The sequence below is a fragment of the Notechis scutatus genome, chromosome 7 (assembly GCF_049901735.1).
Source record: "Notechis scutatus isolate UNSWTSFEM ecotype Mainland chromosome 7, rNotScu1.2, whole genome shotgun sequence".
Lineage (NCBI taxonomy): Eukaryota > Metazoa > Chordata > Lepidosauria > Squamata > Elapidae > Notechis > Notechis scutatus.
The window spans coordinates 11,112,011-11,133,023 of record NC_142015.1 but is presented as its reverse complement, the minus strand read 5'-3'; the positions used below and the strand labels follow the sequence as shown (position 1 = coordinate 11,133,023).

At 41.3% G+C, this 21,013-nt stretch overlaps 1 protein-coding gene across 1 annotated transcript; it reads left to right on the top strand.

Annotated features, from left to right (window-relative positions):
• Window positions 1–1,184: 1,184 nt before the first annotated feature.
• Window positions 1,185–19,344, top strand: EIF4EBP1 (eukaryotic translation initiation factor 4E binding protein 1). The gene is made up of 3 exons (XM_026671340.2): window positions 1,185–1,415; window positions 14,254–14,424; window positions 18,624–19,344. The coding sequence occupies exons 1-3, from the start codon at window positions 1,259–1,261 to the stop codon at window positions 18,653–18,655; spliced, it is 360 nt and encodes a 119-aa protein (XP_026527125.1). The 5' UTR covers window positions 1,185–1,258; the 3' UTR covers window positions 18,656–19,344.
• Window positions 19,345–21,013: the final 1,669 nt, after the last annotated feature.

The following is a 21,013-nucleotide window of genomic DNA, read 5'->3' as shown; positions in this document are numbered from 1 at the left end:
AGACTTGTGGACTTCAAACTCCCAGAATTCTAGGAATTGAGGTCCATAAGTTTTGTTGACACCGATTGGGCACTTTTCTTGATAATGAGTTTATAATTTCCTTCCTGTTTTTTTTCCCCGCATTTCCTAATCTTATCCACAGCCTTAGAATTTCCTTGTGTCTCCCATCCAATCCACTCCTAAGCCCACCCTGCTTAGTTTTTCCTGATCAGCTGAGTGTTGCTGCCAAACTTTGTAAGGCTAAAAATACATATTCAGCATGCTTTCAAGAATTGGTTTTTCTTTTTTTCTCTCTCTCGCGTTCTGCGTTTTTTCATGAATTTCCTCCTAACCGGACTGTCCTGGATTAGAGAGGCTGGCCTCTATCCTGGTTTCTTCAACCACACTTCCCTCCCTAGGCCACAAAAGCTGAGTTCACACAAATGGGTTAAAGAAACCAAATGACCACATTGGGGCCCTGCGGGAAGCTGGTTATTGTAAAAGAAACTAAAAGCACCAACAACCAACAACCTGAATCACTAAGCCAAGCCCAGCTGGAGTTGGTTTTATTCAAACTTCAGGGCGGCTTCAGAACCATTACCAATGGCTTGGGGCGGGGGGGTTGTTCGTTCTGGAGGCGAGTCCTGCATCCACATGGCACAGGCGCTCGTTAATTAGTGGCTTTTTTATCGGAAAAAAAAATAAATCCTGTTTTCGGGCTTCCCACCTCGCGCCAAGTCAAACGGTTGAGCAGCAGAACACTTTTTATCAAGGAGTTGCAAGCTTTGCAAAAACTCTGCGCCTGGCTCCGTCCCTGCCACGGGGCGGTTTGCTTGCTCGGGGCCGAGCTCTGACTGTGGCTTGCCGTCTTAAACAGGGGTCCCCAAACTTGGCAACTTTAAGACTTGTGGACTTCAACTCCCAGAGCTGGCTGGAGAATTCTGGGAGTTGAAGTCCACAAGTCTTAAAGTTGCCAAGTTTGGAGAGTTCTGGTCTTAAAGAAAAAAAAAAGGGGGGGGGGCTTATTTAGCAATATCACCGGGGGAGGCGACCGCGTCCCGCGAGGCGAACCCGCCTCCTTTCTGCAGCCCCAGCTGGTTCGGCAGCGAGAGAGGCGTGCCCGGGGGCGGGTTGGAAGACTACACCTCCCGAGGGGCTTTGCGCGGCCCAAACAAGGGGGCGGGGCGGGGCGGGCGCTCCGCGGAGCCTTCGCTGCGCTAGAGGAGGCGGTTGCGGCTCTCGTAAGGCGATCGGCGTCTCTCTCTCTCTCTCCCCGGCCATGTCCGCCGCCTGTTGTCGCCCCGCTCCGGAGCCCACGCTGGGCAGGGCTATCCCCGGCCCTAACAAGCTGCTCGACTTGGCCCAGGGAGTCTCCTTGCCTCCGGGCGACTACGGCACCACGCCTGGCGGCACCCTCTTCGGAACCACGCCTGGCGGTGAGCAGAAGCCGCTGGAGGGAGGAGAGGTTGGCGTGCCTCTGAGCATGCAGAGAGCGCCCGGAGGGGGAGATGCTGAGAGGGCCTCTGAGCACGGAGAGAGAGCCACGGAAGGGAGAAGAAGCAGTGTAAAGGGAGCCTCTGAGCATGGAGGAGAAGGCGGTGTTAGGACTGTGCCTTGCCTTTGAGTATGCAAAGAGCATGCAGAGGTGTTAAGGGAGCCTCTGAGCATGCAGGGAAGGGAGCAGGAAAAGAGAGCGGAGCACCAAGGGGAGCCTCTGCCATGGAAAGAAGGGGGGGGGGGCGGTGAGAAGGAAACTATTGCAAACCTTGGAAGAGAAGGAGCAAGAAAGTGAGCTGGCCTGCTGGCGGAGGGTAAAACGTCTTGTACAATAATGCTTCTGGGGCTAATGCTCCTGCAGGCTAAGGTAGGGCAATTGTTCTTCTGAGAAGGGAGCGATCCGGGGCTTAACCCTGAAATGGTGCCCAACTTTTTAAACTCCTTTCTAAGTCACGCTAGTGTCTTTCCAAGAAGGGCAGACAGTTCTGTCCCGCCATGCAGGGCCAGCTGTCAGGCTGGACTCAAGCTTGCCAGCTTTTCTCCACTTATTCAAGAGTTTTCATTTGATCAATAAGCCCTTGAACTCTGTGTGGGTAAGAGAAAGGAGGATTCACCCCAAGAGGGAATACCACAATGAGGCTAAACCTGACTTCAGACTTTTTCTCCTATTCTTAATGGAAAAGGCTGGCATTCTTCACACACACACACACACACACACACACACACACACACAGGAATTAAGGTCCTTAAGAGGTGGCATATTTCTTTAAGATGGGCCCTAGGCCTACTCTGTCATGAAATCTCTCCATTTCTGTGTAGAAAGACAATGCATAAATGAGTTCAGAGGCCACAATAAAACATAAGTGGAGTGGAATTTTCTTATTTGTCTAAAAGGAAACAAAGTGGACATGGATCAAGCATGCAGTAGGGATTTTCCAGCCAGGAACAGCCTTTCCTGGGAAAATGCTCAAAATGGCTAATATCCCGTCTGAAACTTGCTTATAGATATGAGGATCCTGGCTCAGAATAATATTTATCTCCAATTTGGTGCCTTTCCAAGTTTAGATTAATTAATACTTAGGTTCTCAGTGGCTCCCTTGAGTGCCTTAACAGTACAAACATTGGCCAGGGAAGAAAATACTGTGCTTTGAAGGTAATCAGGAATAGTGATTGAAGCCTAGAAACATTTACAGGAGACTAGCAATGAATCATGGATCATTAAGGACCTTTTTTTTTTAATCCAACAGAAAAACCACTGTTCCGTAAAGTGTGCTGTAAGGTGTGAGTGTGGTGTATAAAGAAGCATTGCACAGAAAGTTTTTTGTCCCAGGCTTTGGTGTAGGAAACCTGACACAAACCTCTGAACTACAAACTCTGCAAAATAGGCTTGCTTTTTTTCAGAATATAGGCATGCCTATCCCTACCTCTTAATTGCATTTGGACCGGATGTGTTGTGTAAAAGAGGGCTGAGAACATAAGAGTAAATAAATGTAACATTGCAACATTTTTGATGGCGGACAGACTGGGAACAAGATATATTTTCTGCCTGAGGTGTATTTAGGAGTGCACGACTAGGACTCTTCCAAGACATCAATACAGATAGTCCTCAAATTATGACCACAACTGAGGCCAAAATTTATGTGGCTAAGTAAAACATTTGTTAAGTAAGTTTTGCCCCGTTTTACAACTTGTCATGGTTGTTAAGTGAATCATTGCAGTTATGTTAGGACCAGGGTTGTGACCTTGCAGACCATGTGACCTTGCGGATGCTGCAATGATCTTAAGTGTGAAAAACAGTCATCAGTGGTGTTGTAATTTTGAACAGTCACTAAATAAACAGTTGTAAGTAAAGGACTACCTATATCCAATGCAGTAAAATACAGTGGGTACTGTAGCTTATTTGCTTTCTTAAAAACAGCCCAAGTCTGAATTAAAATGTATTTGTTAAAACCGAGGCATCTTGAAGCCGTAGGTTTTGCTTCTTTATAGATATTTATTTATAAACCACCCATGTGTCAGTTGCAAACTCAGTGGTACATGGGTAAACGGTTTCTGCTTCTGATTGTCATGATGCTTGCTCTAATAGACAGGCTGATGCATGCAACTTCAAAGTTTAATTCCTAATTTCTGATGCAAAGTAGTGAGTGCCTTTAACTCTGGATACATTTAGGGGAACTTTAGCAGGCAGTCCATTCTGGAATGTATTTTGGGGGCTGGAGAAGAGGCACATGGCAGGTCATGGGAACTGGATGTCAGTAAATGCAACTTAAATCACAGGGGTGGACTTCTAAACTTGCATATTTTTGTCCAATAAAATGTGCAACTTTTCTTAGGTGAGATCTAGCCTGTAAACAATATGTTCATTAAAAAGAGAATAACTTGAAGTATTCATGACTGCGTGGCAGGTACTGGATTGACACTTAAAAGAAGCATGAATTTGAAGAGCAATTCTGGTTTGCTTCAAAAAAGAGGAACACTGGTAATATTTTATTTTATTTGTATGCTTACCCGACTCTCAATGGCTCTGGGTGGCCCCAACAAAGAAATTGTAATAAAAGATAAAAATAAAAGATGGCAGGTGTGACAAAGGAGGTCTCTCTCTGGCCAAAGTCTTGGGTGAAGAGCCAGGTCTTCCTGGCCCTTCTAAACAGAAGAGTGAGGACTATCCAGATCTGAGGTTGGGGTGGACTATAACCTTATAGAAAATGTGTGGTTGTTTCTTCTGTGCTTCAGCATATTGTGTGTTGCATCATCTGCCATTCTGAGAAGTTATTTTTGAACGTGGTTTGGATTGCAGTAAGTACAAGTCAGAGAAGTATTGCAATAAATACTGCTATAGAGAAGATGCACTTCAAGAGTCCCAATAGACAACATTGTTTAATTATTGTTCGCTTTTCCAGTTTCTCCACTTGCAGAGAATAACTGTCCTATCCTCTCTGCTGTCATTGCCCAAAGTGTGATCGAAGCCCATAGACACAACTTGAGGATTATTGAAATTGAAAATACAGTTTCCATAGTACAGGTGACCTTGAGTTTCAAGGTCTGGCCTCTGTCTTGTGTTATTTAATCATCCAGTAGTTTTGTGGCATTGTCAACAACAAGCAAAAAAGATGAGGGAAGGAGGGAGGAAGGGAAGAAGGAAGGAAGGAAAGGAAGGAAGGAAGGAAGGAAAAACACAAGGAATTTGTTTTATTTGACCGATAAGCATCAGTGAATGAATTTGCCTGCTTTCTCAATCAGTTGAAAAGCCTGTCTGCTGTTGCAATCAGAAATGATGCCATTAAAAGCTATTGTTGCTGGGTGGAGGAGGGTGAGTTTACAGCTGCTTTTCACTAAAACAAGAATGAATGTGTGTGTGTGTATGAATGAATGACTAACGTGGAAAAGCAACATGAACAACCTACAGCTCTTTGATTTTCTATGTCCTAACATTGAAATAAGTAGGGGGAATTTTATAAAGCAAACTAACCTATCTACAGATAGTCCTCAACTTACAACAATTCGTTTAGTGACTGTTCAAAGTTACAACGGCACTGAGAAAAGTGATTGGTGACCGTTTTTCACACTTACAACCATTGTAGCATCCCTGTGGTCACATGATCAAAATTCAAATGCTTGGCAACCGACTCGTCTTCAGCAATATTGCCCCCAACAATTTGAGTCCTCATTTTAGCGACCTCGGAAGGATGGAAGGCTGAGTCAATCTTGAGCCGGTGAGACTTGAACTGCCAAACTGCTGGCAGTGGGCAGAATTAGCCTGTAATATTTCATTCTAACCACTGTGCAACAATGGCTCATAATTTATGATGGTTACAGTGTCCCGGGGTCATATGGTCACCTTTTGTGACCTTCTGGCAAGTAAAGTCAATGGGGAAGCTAAACTCACTTAACCACCATGTTAGTAACTTAATAACTGCACTTAATAATTGTATGTTGTAAAATAAGGCAAAATCCACTTAAACAGCAACAAAAATGTTGAGTTCAATTGTGGTTTAAGTCAAGGATTTATAGGGGAAGTTTGCAAAATTCCTTTGGTTCTTTTAAGTCAATCTTAGGTGGGATTAAAGGGGTGCATAATGTGGTTTAGAGACACCATGCTCTGAGCATTTTTGCTTCCCTACATTTGTGCACACAGCCCAAGGGTCAGTGTGAGATTTGCACAGTTGCAGCAGAAATCTTCCCGCTGCAGAAGTCTGGAGCTGGAAGGAAGCATGTTCAGCTCTGCTTGTTTTGTATTGCATAATAGTTTTGGGCTGCCATCCAGGCTGCTCACAAGGTAACTGTTATCATTTCTGGTGTTACCTTGATGAACTTTAGCAGGTTGCGAATCATGAGTTATGAACAAGATGTACAAAGCAATTATTTACTAACGCCAGAACTTTAATGTTGGAGAAATCTTATGGAAAACCTATGGTTGCTTCTTCTGTGCTTCAGCGTATTGTGCATTGCATCATCTGCCACTCTGAGAAGTTATTTGTGCACGTGGTTTGGATTGCAGAAAACAGAAACTAGGCTGTTCTGGCAATAGTGTTTTTATTCTGTGATTTGAATGTATAGCCTGAACATTTTCTTTCGTAATGATTCTTTTTTAAAAGTTTGGCCTTGAAGTAGAGACAGAACTAGTTGAATCCACATCCTCTAACTGTTGCTACAGCATTTAACACAGCTTCCCTTCTGAAAATAATACAGCTGTGGTGTCCTACTTTTGGCCACCAGCCTTTAAAATGTAGGGAGAGTGAGTGAGTGTTGAGTGCTTTTTGTCTCTGACTCTAGAGTAGAAGAATGTCCATAAAACCTGAAAAATGACTGACTGCAGACAGTTTTGAATGGTTGCTCATGGTCCCCTCCACGCTTTTAAGAGGTGAAAAAAGAGAACAAAATATGGTGGAAAACAATCTGACTGTAATTATCATGAAATAATTGATGTTTGCTTCTTTCAAATGTACTCAGAACCAGCAAAGAAGATAAATAATCCTGGGTCTAAACTATATGTTTGTAGTCCACTTGGCCAAACAGATAAAGTATTATTGCAAAATTTTTCAACCTTGGCAGCTTGAAGATGTGTGGACTTCAACTCCCAGAATTCCCCAGCCAGCCAGACAACTTCAAGTTGTCAAGGATGAGGACCAGTGGTCTATTGAGAGAGCAAGTGCATTCCCACATGGAGAGAGCCAGTGGTAGACAAAAAAACAAAAAGCAGTAAGATGGCAAATAAAGCTTAGGATTAACAAATAAAGCTGAGCTAGAACCCAAAGGGGGAAAAGGTAAAGACTGACACCCTGCTCTATGGAAAAGTTACAGAAGACAACCGAGAAGGGATGAGGTCATTTTGTGAGCTGAGGACCTGGGAAGGGGGAAAGATAACCAATTACCATAAATCTAATGCCAGCAGAGTTGGGTTGCACATTGGCTATGTTTTTTTTCCTAGCCAAATGCAGAAATCCAGCTTGCTGCACATGTCTCTTGTTCTCCTGAAAATTCAATAAAGATGTTTACATTTTCCAATACCTTTTCCTTTCAGCAGGAAGAGATTGCATAATGCAAACTGCTAACTGGACTAAAATGTATTGTTTTCCTTTTGCTCTAAAGCTGAGCCTGGGAAAAGGGAGGACAAACGTCTGGTTGAAATCCCCTCTTTGTATTTCTGAATACAAGGAAGTGGGATTTCGAATAGGGCAGTTAAAGTCCTTGTGAGCCACAGTCTTTTCAGTTTCCAGCCTTAATTGTAATTTTCTCTCCTTGACCCCAAGGAGGATCCCTCAGTCCTCAGAAGAAGAAATAGTTTTTTTGCTGCTGTGCAATAAGATTGATAGTCCTATTTGTGGGCTGTTTTGAACAGTCTCAGATTGCCCCTGGGAACATGGCCAGTTTGACCAGTGTCACAACATTCATGTTAATGGCATGGAGGCATGGACCTAGCTCACAACAAACATTCAGCCTGTGGTGCCCTTGGAAAAGTTCATGGGTCTGGATTTTGTGAAGCCCATTGCAACCACAGCTGAAAAAAATTACAGCCAGGCAAGATGGTGTTTGGAACAATCAGCTGTTTGGGGGCAATAGAGAGATAAGCTAAAGAAAGTAAGATTGGTTGTTGGCCTTTCAGGGTAGTCCAGACAAGAAGTACTAAACTTTGTCCTTATTGTAAAGGTGCATTAACAGAATCTTGCAAAGCTCCTTCCTCTCCTTTTACTCTCCAATGAAGTAGAGATGCTCTCTTCTCAAATGCCCCCCACATCCCTTTTCTTTCTATGGGTTGAGATATCTCTTGAGTGAAGGTTGCTTAGTCTGCAGTTCTTCCTTCTGTCTCCCAGGGTCATTTTTGCATACCATTACACTGTGCCTTTTGTGTGGGAGGAGTGACAGATCCTGGGTTCAGAGTGAAAAGAGGAATCAGCCTAAAATCATGACACAGCCACAAATGGTCCAAGGCCAACCCCACTTGAATTCTGTTATCTAGCACCAAAATAGTGCTGCTCATTTACTAGATTCCTGTGCATAGGTCTGAGCAATAAATCAAGTTTGATTAGAATTTATTGAATTGAATTCTTTATTGTCATTGTACGTATATACACAGTATACATACAACGAAATTCACATAACACCCAGAGACCAGACTCAACATGCACACACACGACAAGCCCCAAACACCTCCCCACTACAGTTAACATGTAGTCTTGGTTTTTCATGCCTGACCTTTTCTGACTTACTAATAAGGGGCGCCCACTCTTGTCCAGGGAGATCTCCCTTTCATGAAGACTCAAGTCAGTCTTCTCCAAACTAGGTTGGGCTCCATCTGCCAGAATATCTAACCAGCATGGTGTTCTTCAGAAAATATTTGAACATTGCAATCCAATACATCTGGAAATTCCAGATTATTTGCAATAGCAATAGCATTTAGACTTATATACCATTTCATAGTGCTTTACAGCCCTTTCTAAGTGGTTTACAGAGAATTGATCATATTTGCCCCAACACTCTGGTCTCTCATTTTACTGACCTTGGAAGGCTGAGTTAATCTTGGGCCTGTCAGAATTGAACTATTGGGAATGAGCAGTGAGTTAGCCTGCGATACTGTATTCTAACCACTGTGCCACCAATCTTGCCATTATTTCTGCTTCCAGATAGGAATGTGTTGAGGTTGTAAAATAAATTGGGAATCTGTTTTGGAATGCCGGCAAGAAACTTCCATTTGTTTTTAGAAGAGCTTTCTCAAATGCTGTTTCCTGTCCTAGAATAAAAAGGAATAGTCCACTGTGAGAAGCATGCTGACCAACATACCATCCCAATGCAAATAGATGGCCTCATTCATCTATGCGACCGACTGATTTTGTGGTACATATTCTAACGAATGGTACAATGTAGTTCGGTACGAAGACAAGGAAAAAAAATATTCTGCACTGAACAAAAACATACCATTCAAGGAAGAAGTAGCTATTTTGCCTTCAGAAGATCTTTGTCCAATATATAGCATCTTTGCCTCCATGTCACCCTCAAGAAAAAACAGATGCTGAACTAACCACTTCCAAGAGTAGCTTTAGAAACCTAGAACATTTAGCCAGGAGCTAAAAACTCTCCTTGTGTAGCTTGTTTACCTTCAGTAAACTGGCTTGTAAGCAAGGAACGTCCTTAGAACCCAGAAGCGTAAATATTGAGAGCGGTGTTACCAAAACAGTCCATCTAGTTTCATAGGCCCAATCCACACTAGACTTCCTCTGTCTATGTTTCATATGAGTGAGATCTGCTCTTCCAGGGGAAAAAAAAACCAAGGAATCCCTTGTGGAAGAATGGTTGGTGAAGCTGACAGATTTTGCTGAAATGAATAAATTGACTTCTTTGATGAGAGAAAATATTTTATTGACTTATTTATTTATTGAATTTATATGCTGTCCATCCCAACTGGCAAAGTAACTTGGGTGGCTTATCATGAACATAAAAATATGAAGAACTTTAGATACAGAAATAAAAACGAGGGGAAGCCTCTTACTGGCTTTTTGCAAAAACATAAAAAAAGAACTTGTGATTTATGGGTTTGATTACTAGACACGATTATAGAAAGAAAATCATATAACTTCAGAGGTGGGGAGGGAGACGGAGGGAGAGAAGTTAAAATATGCTTATATTTATAACTGCTGCAAAGAATATTGGAAGTCACTTCTTTATATCTTTTCCTATTTTTCTTCAGCTTTTTTTCTTGCACTTTTTGCTTTCTCTTCAATTCCGCCCGCCCCCCCCCACTTTATAATAGCTTGTCTTCGTTTTTATTCTCTTGTTTCAAAGTTTAGTGTGTATGTATCAATAAAGGAGAATATTCGTAGTTTGGGGATTGAAATGAGGGATCCTTCGAGCTTGTTCGTTTTCTCGCAGATGTTTTCATGACTCTAGACTAGGACTGGTGATCTTATCTAGTTTGGGTAATGAAATGTCTGCAAGAAAATGAACAAGCTTGGAGAGCACCAAGGACCCCCTCCCTCCCTCATATGTCTGTACAAAATCCCATCCATCGGCCCAACTGTTTCCTGTTCTTAGGAAGCAGGCACCCAGAGAGTAGAGTCCTCTGTCTCCCCTCCAGCAACTGAAAATATTTCAAAGCCTCTGTTTTCACCCTGCCTGGCTATGGCATTAAGCAAACAGCTTAATGCCTGAGCATGTGTCTGAATATAAACGCAGGGATACAGACCTCCAGTGAACCCCTTATGAAATGTTCTTTCAATAATTGGTACAGTGACAACATTTCTAGGAAAACAGTCTTTGTTCTGCGGGCGTTCCAGCAGCTGGCAGGCATCAGAAGCAGTGAAAGCCGCTTGTCTGCAAATCCTGATTCATTGCTGTTTAGCATCGGGTGGAGCTCTGCGCTGTGGACTCCCAACCGTTGAATCCCTCCCCGCTCCACCCACCTTGTCCCTGGAAACGCACCAAACCTCAGAGGGTTGGAAAACAATTTAGTTCTAATTGCTCTGAACAGGGAATCTGTTTTTTTGTCATCCATTTTTCACCAACCCTTTTTTAAAAAAATGTGTTTTGAAAAGTTTGATCGAAATATCACCAAGGAAATAGTGCTTCTTTATTTATTTATTTATTTATTTATTTATTTATTTATTTATTTGATTTGATTTGCCAATTGTTTACAAGATAATAAGTATAAATGTATACATAGTTGTGAATACATGAAATGGGTACATATAAGAAAAATAAAAGAATAAGAGAAACAATAGGACAGGGACGGTAGGCACGTTGGTGCGCTTATGCACGCCCCTACAGACCTCTTAGGAAAGGGGTGAGGTCAATAGTAGACAGTCTAAGGTTAAAGTTTTTGGGGTTTGGGAAGAAACTACAGAGTCGGGTAGAGTATTCCAGACATTGACCACTCTATTACTGAAGTCGTATTTCCTGCAATCAAGTTTGGTGCGGTTTACTTTGAGTTTGTATCTATTGTGTGCTCTTGTGTTGTTATGGTTGAAGCTGAAGTATTCATTGACAGGTAGGACATTGCAATGTATGATTTTATATACCATGCTTAAGTCAGACCGAAGGCCGGCGTAATTCAAGGTTTTCAAGTTCTAAATTTCAAGTCTGGTGGCATAAGGTATTCTGTTGAGTAGAGGAGTGGAGAACTCTTCTTGTGAAATATTTCTGGACTTTCTCAATTGTGCTAATATCAGATCGTAGTGTGGGTTCCAGACTGATGAACTGTATTCGAGAGTATTGGTCTAGCAAATGTTTTGTATGCTCTGGTTAGTAGTGTGATATTACCAGAGAAAAGCTACGTAGGATTAGGTTAACAACTCTTAATGCCTTTTTGGCTATGTAGTTGCAGTGGGCTCTAGCACTTAGATCATTAGAGGTGAGTATTCCAAGGTCCTTTACAGAGCTTGAGTCATCAACAAGATCTTGACTTTAGCAGCAGAGCTTAGGTACTTTTTAAAAAGCCATCGTGTTCCTTGGTGTAATTGTAAAAGCATGGCTCTCCTTAGGAGGAAAAGTGAGGACACTGAGCTACATTACATTCTTGGATGCTGCTAGACTACACTCCCATAATCCTCGCCTGGCCAGTGGAAATGGCAAGAGGTTCTCACCCGGTGTGCTTTCCTAATCTTTGCATCCAGCTTTTGAGAAGCAGATTATACAAGGCCTAATGCTTCCAATGGAAGTGGGCTCTGGCTATTGCTTTGCATTTAAATATAAATTTAATTCAAGCTGAATTAATTTGATAACAGTTGTTATGATTATCCCCATATTTTTAATAATTATCTAGTCATCTTAAAATTCCAATTCAGTAGCAAAAAATATTTGCATCCAAAAGTCTTGGTAGAACCAAAATTCCACCTGCTTTTTTTAATTACTGGAGTTTAATTAAATCTAAGGCAACTGCTGAAATTTAAACCCAATGCTTTGGTATTCTTGTTACCAAAATGCCCAGTTACAGCTAATAGCACTCCATCCCATCAAATTTCCTTCGAGACGGACCAGGGTGGCTTGGTTTTCTAAATGTGGCTACGTTTTGTTTTGCTCTTTGTGGAACATGTCACATTTTGATCTCTTCGGTGTTAGAATTAAGTCTTCTTACTGTCTTTACTTGCTATCTCGGAATTTGTGATGTGTGTGTGTGTTTGAATTGGTCAATGACCACAATAAAATTTACAAATAAGGCAAATACCCACATTGTGGTTTTGAGGTTGAAGCTTGGGGTTGTTGAGTTTAACATTAAGCCTTAAAAAAAAAGTTCAGATTTTCTTGGCTTAGGTTGTAAAAGATTTGTACTTAAAGCTATATTTGAAAGTTGCTTGGCCAGCTCAATGTTGAATATAAATTCTGAAAATATACACATTTTTCTCCCTAATTCTCTGTCATTACATTCCTGCTGGAGGGCAATTGCAAAGGCAGAAAGAATCTTGTTAAGAACTCAATAGGAACAATAACGTTACTGAATATTTCTCTGAAAAAGTCTATCAAAATGACAAACTTGCTTTTGAATCCTGTTGTCAGCAGGCAAAGAGAGACGTAGAATTTCAGGTGCAGTGAAGTTGAACCAAGCATACAAAAATATCAAAACCGAAATACTACTCAGCCAAAATTAGCTGTAAGGATTCCTCTGCTGTTAATGCACAGTCTTTTTTTTAAGGAAGACTTGTACATTTTTCTTTTTTCTTGGTCCTATTGAAGTGGCAAAAGGCTAAGTTACAACTGAAAAATGTAAATAGTGTGTAGCTTGCTTAATGCATGGATGAAGATCTAGGGTTGGTGGCTATTCAGGACTTGATTACCTAATGTAGAATATATATTTCAAAACTAGGAGTCAGTTTCTTAGCCCAACCAGAGGACTTGCAAATGTCTTACGTAATGCCTCTGTTCAGAAGCAAAATAAAAGTGCAAGGCTCCTTCTAGTGGTCACCCATATACCTATCTATTGCAATAATGGGGCTTTGTTTCCCTCCTGTTCTAATAGCTCCCATGAGACCTTTCATGTGGTGGAGAATACCTGCGAAAGGTGACAAATTAGGAAAGGCAATTGAGACTCTAATGTTGTGGGACCATCTCTGCCTTTCTTCTTGGAGCCTGAAGAGCAAGTAGCTCTAGAATGGGGTGTGCAACCTTGACAACTTTAGGACCCCCCTGGGTGTGGAAGCCTGGGAATTGAAGGGCACAAGTCTTAAAGTTGCCACGTTTGGACACTCCTCCAGACAAAGAAGAACCAGCAATTCTTAATGATAGAGTAGACCTTGAAATAAGCAGAAGAATCCGATCTGTTCACAAGTTTTATGCAGCCTCAATGGTTGTGAACTTACACAGATTGCATATCATCCCTTGTTTTGCTTCCATCCTTGTTCTATTCTTTTTGCCCAAAAAGGGAAAGAAAGGCTAATATGCACTTCTCCTTGTAAAACTGTCCAGATAATCAAATAGCAATTATGTTACGCTGCTTACTTCTCAGTTACTATTAATCATCAGTGCTTCAGACCGTGTGTACTGGCCAGCTTTTATTGTTGTGGAAAGCCACAGTTTTATGACCATGGGTTATGATGAACCTTAATCTATTTTCCCAGTTTATTGGCTTCTGTGCATTACCCTTCACTTTCCTCAGGAGTTTCTGCTTTTTATGTAAAGTAGCCTGATTCTATTATTAAATAGCAAAGAAGAAAAACTTAGCTATACTGTGAAAACAAGCCTAAATCCAGCCCTATTTGGGGAAGACAAGAAGCTGTCGAATATTAAAACTGCAGTCTACTTAGATATGAAAAGACTTGACAGTACCCACAATGGAGGAATGGTTGGTGAAGCTGAATTTTTTTTTTTCTGAAATTAATAAACTTATTTTTTTGGTTAGAGAAAAGACATTATCTACAATCATTGGTAACTGGACTTTTTGTATAAAAACAAAAAAAAAATGAACTTGTTATTATGATTTTGATGATTGGATAGGATAAATTATTTTAAAAAACAGCAATAATAGGATATAACTTTAGAAAGAGGTTAAAATATATTTTATTTAAAACTGCTGTGAAGAATATCACAAGCCACTTATATATACTTTCCCCCCTCTTTTTCTATTTTTTTACAACTTTTCTTGCAATTTTCCTTGAATTTTTTCCTTTTTTCTTTTTTTACTTTACATTAATTTCCATTTGTTTTTATCTTTTCCTTTAAAAGTTTGAATAAAAATTATATACAAAAGTACAGTATAGATAACATGGCAGGTTAACTGGAATTTCTTTTTGAGCAATATTTGGTTCTTTAACTCTCTAAAAACAACAGTAAATTGTAGCTGTCTTTCTCTTATAGGTACCCGCATTATTTATGACCGCAAATTCTTAATGGCATGCCGAAACTCTCCAGTTGCCAAAACACCACCTTGCAATCTTCCAGACATTCCAGGTGTAACAAATCCAAGTATGGATGAACTCCAGACTGAGATCAACTTCATGTCTGCTGAAGACGAGAAACCAGGCTTAGGTGTGTGGTCACCTGTACAAATCACAATATATGGTTGCTGAGTTGGGTTACAGACATTTCTCTGTGCCAAACCAAGATAGCCTGGTCAGTTTTGATCTGTCATAAAAACCATAGATGCTTCACCATGAATACTGGGTCTAATGACCACATGAAATTTCATGGGTATTGTGAACATTTTATTTATTTGTAACCCACTTTTATTATTTTTATACATAACTCAAGATGCTGAACATATCTAATAGACAGACCTTCCTTCTCCTATTTTCCCAACAACAACAACCCTGTGAAGTGGGTTGGGCTGAGGGAGAGTGACTAGCCAGCTGGCTTTCATGGCTAAAGCAGAATGGGGACTCACAGTCTTTTGGTTTCTAGCCTGGTGTCTTTATCACTAGATCCAATAGTTATACTGCCAGTAGTCCTGTGAAGAGGAGATGCCGCCATTATTTGAAAGGAGTATAGAGACTCACAATCTGCAGCTTTCTAGCCAGGTGCTTTAACCACTAGACCTGTGATGGCGAACCTATGGCACATCTGCCAGAAGTGACACGCAGAGCCACTTCTGCCAGCACGCGAGAGGTTGCCCAGAAGAGCCCCACTGTGCATATGCGTGCGCCCCCCATCAGCCAGCTGATTGTCGGGTATCTGCCGCGCATGCGTGGTGGGAGACGTGCACGCATGCACAGGGGCATGTGGCATACAGGGGGTGCATGCGCAGAGGCACGTGTGTGCATGGGATCATGCGCAGGGGGTGGGGGGAGTTCATGTGCATCATGCATCATGGATACAGACGTGTGCAATGTTGGCACGCAACATGGAAAAGGTTTGCCATCACTGCACTAGACCAAACAGGCCTAGAATTCTTCTCTCTCTCATTTCCTAGAACAGGGGTGTCAAATTTGATTTAATTGAGGGCCGCACCAGGGTTCTGTTTGACCTGGGGGGGGGGAGGGCATGGCCAGGGTGGGCGGGGTAGCTCAACATCACTCGTGTCAGGGGCGCCTGGGGCTACCCAAGTGCTCTTCCAGTGAAAACAGGCTCCTGAGCTCCGTTTTCAGCTGCAACAGCCTCCTGCAACCCTCTGTTTTCATTGGCAGGGGCACCTCAGCCCGGTCCTTCACTGTTTCCAGGGCTGCCCTGTTGGCCAGATCTAATCACTCTGTGGGCCAGATCTGGTCCACGGGCCTTGAGTTTGACTCCCCTGTCCTAGAATAACTGCTGCCAGGTGCACAAAGCCTGTGGAGCAGTGATCCCCAACCTTTTCGACGCCGCGGTCCGGTTCCGGCATCAGCTGGGCGCCGCGGCCCGGTACCGGCGTCAACTGGGCGCCGCCATATTTTGACGAAAAAGTGCTTCCGGTGACCTCACCGGAAGCACTTTTTTGTCAAAAAAGATGGCGGCGCCAGCACTTCCGGTGAGCTTTTTCGGGTAGAAATGGCTTTCTACCCGGAAAAGCTCACCGGAAGCGCTGGCGCCGCCATCTTTTTTTGATGAAAAAGTGCTTCCGGTGAGCTTTCTACCCAGAAAAGCTCACCGGAAGCACTTTTTTACCAAAAAAAGATGGCGGTGCCCAGCAACCAGCGGCCCAGTAAGGCTTGTTCCGCGGCCCGGTACCGGTCCGCGGACCGGCGGTTGGGGACCCCTGCTGTGGAGTTCCATTTAAATTCCCTACACAATTCAGTAACCGTCTGGCAGTTGAAGTCCACAGGTCTTAAAGTTGCCAAAGTTGGACACCCCAGTGCAGAATTTCCTACTAAATGATGAGTGATTTAGATGCTAAGGAAGGAAATGAAATCATTATACAGGAAGAGTAGCCTATTAGCAGGTGTTTGACTGGTTTCCTCCATGTTGTGAAACTCTGTGTCTGTCTGAATACCAAAGATGCTTTTTGTTTTCCTTCCCTCACTTTGGACGTTCCACAGACATCTTCTTGGAAGCTGTCAGGCAGGGCATGCTTGACAAAGAAGGGCCTTCATTTATATTTTGTCTTTCTTTTAAACTTTACAGCTTCCATGAAAATTCTTTATGTAACAGTAAATTTCAGTGAAATACATGTTTAATAAGCTTATCAATTTATATCTACCTTTGTACATGATCATACACAGGTAGTCTTCGACTTGCAACAGTTCATTTAGTGACCACTCAAAGTTACAATGGCACTTTAAAAAGAGACTTATGGCTGTTTTTTACATTTATGACCATTGTAGCATGCCCATCAAAGTTTGGGCACTGATTCACATTTGTGATGGTGGCAGTTCCCCGGACGATGTGATCACCTTTTGCGCACCTTCTGACAAAGTCAATGGGGAAACCAGATTCACTTAAAAACCATGTTACTAATATAACAACTGCAGTGATTCACTTAATTATGGCAAGAAAGGTTGTAAAAAGGGGCAAAATTCACTTAAAACCAGAGCTACAGTGGCACAGTGCTTAGAATGCAATACTGCAGGCTAAGTCACTGCTCACTCCAGGAGTTTGATCCTGACTAGCTCAAGGTTGACTCAGCCTTCCATCCTTCCGAGGCGGGTAAAATGAGGACCCAGATTGTTGGGGGCAAGAGGCTGACTCTAAACCTCTTAGAGCGGGCTGTAAAAGCACTGTGAAGCCGTATATAAGTCTAGCTGCTATTGCTATTGCTACTAACAAGTAACAGAAATGTTGGGCTTTATTGTAGTCATAAGCTGTTGTGCAGAAAAAAAGTTTTTAACTGCTTAACTCTCACAGCTTGTTTTCAGAATACAGCAGAATAGCTTTCATGTCAGAATTGTGACTTAGTCCCAAGAACGTTGAGTCTTTTGTTTTTGTCTGTTTAGGCTGTTTCTTTTGTCCGAACAAAATAAGTCCTATGATTATAGATTGTGGTTGCAAAGGAACCAAGTTGAGATTGGTAAGGTTTCTTGGAATTCCCCAGTTCTCAGCATCTTCGTTGACTGCTTTGCCGCAGCAAAACCACTATTGAAACTAGTAACCAAAAGAGATTTTTTTAAAAGGGCATATTTTGTTCTCTGCTGGGAACATTGAAGTAAATTTTGCAAAGATTACAGGCTTATTCTGCCCCTAAACCACCAGCTTTCAAAGCAATAATTCTATTGTCCTTTGCCAGACTGGACTGCTGAAGCATTATAAGTTGTCAATTACTATGTATATGTTCCTTTTCCTAAAGTCACACTCATATATGAAGTAGTAATGAATTTCCACAGTTAAAACTGGAATGAGTGGGCTATTATTCCTCTTTATGTTAAGGAAAACATTGAGTTGTAAAGCTTTCAAGCATACGTGGCATCCAGTGAATACACATGAAATTGAAATTTTTGTCAATTCTAAAGGTACTTTTTCAAAAGGCATCTGGATTTTGTTTTTTCCTTGAAGGCATCTGGATTTTGTTTTTTCCTTGAAGACATTTTGCTTCTCACCCAAGAAGCTTCTTTAGTTCTTCTTCAGAACTGAAAAAGTTTTTAGATGAGAAGTGAAACATCTTCAAGGAAAAATAAAGTCCAGATGCTGTCATGCCCTTGGTAGAGTCGGACTCTGAGGGAGAGGAGGAACAGCCAACAGTGGAGGTGTGACACAGGTTGTGGAGGAGGCTGGGGAAGGGCAGAGGCCGGCTGGGCAGTCAAAGGAAGAACCAGGCCCATCCCCTCTGCATCCTAGGACACGCAGGGAGGAACGGAGAAGGCAATAAATTGGCTTATGAGAGAGGAAGCGGCTATGATCCTCATCATTGATTGCAGCTGGGGAGACTAGTATATAAGAGAGACGATTACAACACAGCATTGCCAGAAGCAAAGTGTGTGTTATTTTGGGCTGAAGTTATCTTGGTTGGTGTCCTTCCAACAGACTGTGCCTTGTTATCTCCTTGAATTTGGTAATTTCTTATCCTGGTCCATTGTGGAAATTTTGTCATTGTAATTTGTTTGGTTTTTTATTTCACCTCTTATCTGCTCATTAAGTTCGGACTGTATTGCTTTCTTTTGAAGACTATTTTTGAGTTCGTTTTATCTCCAACTGAGAATTATTGAACAGTGGGGGCAAGTTGGAGGCATTAAAGGACATTTATTTACGTTTTGGATTTTGTTACATTTGTGTTACACTCTGGGTCATCACAGATGCCTTTTGCAAAAGCATCTTTGGGACAACCATGATCTGGATGACTAAGAATCTCCATAGACATTTTGGTTAATCTTCTCTCTCTTTCACAGGTGAAGAAGCCCAGTTCGACATAGATATCTGAAATCTCTCCTCTGAGGACAGAGGGGTCGTTTTATTCCTGATGATGAAATATCAATAACGCTTCCGAAATGAGAGAGGCTTATAAAATAGCCCACCGCTATGCAAAGCTTTTCAGGAGAAATGGTTCATCGTATTAAAATAATAATAATAATAATAAAGCTGGGGAAAAGAGGACATTTCTTACTACCTAAAGACTGAAAACATTGGTGGATTTTTGGGATGTTTAAGCTTCCGGGGAGGAAGGATGCTAAAGAGAGAAGGAAGCTTGTTTCTGTGCCTCAAATCTTAGTGCCTTTGTTCCATAAATGTTGAGTTGAAGCCAGAGGATGATGCAGGGAGACTTAAGTAATCATGTTGGATGTAGACAATGCAGTATCAGTGTAATTTAATGATCTGGTGAAATCAACTCACCCATATCAGCAGATTTTTTGAAACCACCCCTGAATGAAAACTTCATTTTCTTTTTGATTCTGAATGTGCTAGAGGAAGCAAATTCTTCTCTTGCTCTCTTTTAAAAAAATAAAAAATAAGAAAAAAATGTCTTTTAAGGTGGGAAAATGTTGCTGTGGACAAGCAGGCGGCCTTGCAAGTCCTTGTTTTTCTTTCTTTACAGGACTACGTGTAGATCTGTACACATTCTTCACTGTACCGAAAATTAAATAAACTGTTAAAATTGGCGTTTAAGTTTTAGATGAAGCCGATCGGTGTCCTTTCTTTCCACAAGCCTTCCTGTTGTCCATGCCAGTTGTATGTTGCTAGTGATGAGTGTTCTGCGTTCTATTTAATCTGCAGAAGTGTGAAATTTAATTCCCAGAATTCCCCAGCCAGCACAAATTCTAGAAAGAACTTAGATTGGAGAATCTAAGGGGTTGGATAGTTTATTCATTCATTCATTTATATCTCCCGTTTATTATTATTATTTTATAAATAACTCAAGGTGTTGAACACACATAACTCACGAATAAAGGCAAATATACGTGTCCCAGGATAATGATGCAAGATTGAATTTGGGTCGGTGACTGGGACCAGAGATTTACTCTTTTGAACTTTCGGACTCATGCTGGACCTCTTTTCAGGGAATTCCAGAGTCCAAAACCTCAGAAGAATGAATCTCTGGTCCTGGTCACTGACCCAAATTCAACCTTGCATACACAATACTTTTCCCTCCTACTATTTTTCCCCTGAACAACAAGAATTCTATGAGTTGTGTTGGGATGAGAAAGAGTGACTGGCGCAAATTCACAGCTGGCTTTCATGTCTAAAGCAGAATGGGAACTTGCAATCACCTAGTGATTGGCCCAAAGTCACCTAAGGCAGGACTAGAACTCATTTCTAGCCTGCTTCCTAAACCACTACATCAAATAGTTATATTGCCAATGCTCCTGTGGAGAGGAGATGTTGCCATTAAGTGAAAGGACAATAAGACACATTTCCATGCAGTGGGCTACACTTGCCTGATCTACTGAATCACAACCAAGTCAGCCCCTTTGTAAGCTAGCCTATTGTGCGATTTCTGCCCTGTGCTTAGCCTATAGTACTGTGGATCATGTGAACCTGGAAAAAGATTAACCATCAGTTTTAGCGCTGGCTATATTTTGCTAACCTTGCCACCCCAAGCTCAAGTTGTGGGTCTCTTAATTGTGTATATACATATACATATACATATACATATACATATACATATACATATACATATACATATACATATACATATACATATACATATACATATATATATATATATATATATATATATGAAAATTTTATTTGGGTTTTCACAAAAAAAAACAATACAAATAAAACATCTTTTTTTGAAAATAGCATGGTCCCGGGTTACACTTCTTCATACAGACACAAACTCAATTTCATGCTCACTTTTATGTTCTATTCCATATCTTATTACTGTTTTACATTTTCTACCTAATTTTTCTCCTCTCTTAATTTTCTCAATTTTATTTTAATTATCTCATATCAATTCAAATCATTATATTTATACTTTTGTCTGTCCTGTTTCAATTTCATATTTTCTTTTCTCATTAAACAAATTTTCTCCTGTAGTTACTAATTGGAGTATGACACCTTTATATCTTTTAATTTTATCCATTCAACTCTTATTTAAGCTTCAATATATACCTTGAGGTTATAACATTCAATATAATACATAACTTCCAATCGAATTCTACTTGGTACATTCTTAAAATACACACTATATTCTTAAAAAGTGATTATAAATATATGTAATTAAAACACTCATTCCATTCCAATTCAATTCTAATGTCAGCCTTCAAGATCTTCTGCTACTGCTTTGCATCTTTTGGCTGCCATAAGTAACGGGGAGGGGGGGCGGGGGGGGGAATTG

Excerpts from the sequence above, each read along its gene's own strand:
- EIF4EBP1 (XM_026671340.2), top strand. The coding sequence starts at position 1,259 with ATGTCCGCCGCCTGTTGTCGCCCCGCTCCGGAGCCCACGCTGGGCAGG. Across the intron at positions 1,416-14,253 it reads CTTCGGAACCACGCCTGGCG|GTACCCGCATTATTTATGAC; the intron begins GTGAGCAGAAGC and ends TTTCTCTTATAG. Across the intron at positions 14,425-18,623 it reads AGACGAGAAACCAGGCTTAG|GTGAAGAAGCCCAGTTCGAC; the intron begins GTGTGTGGTCAC and ends TCTCTTTCACAG.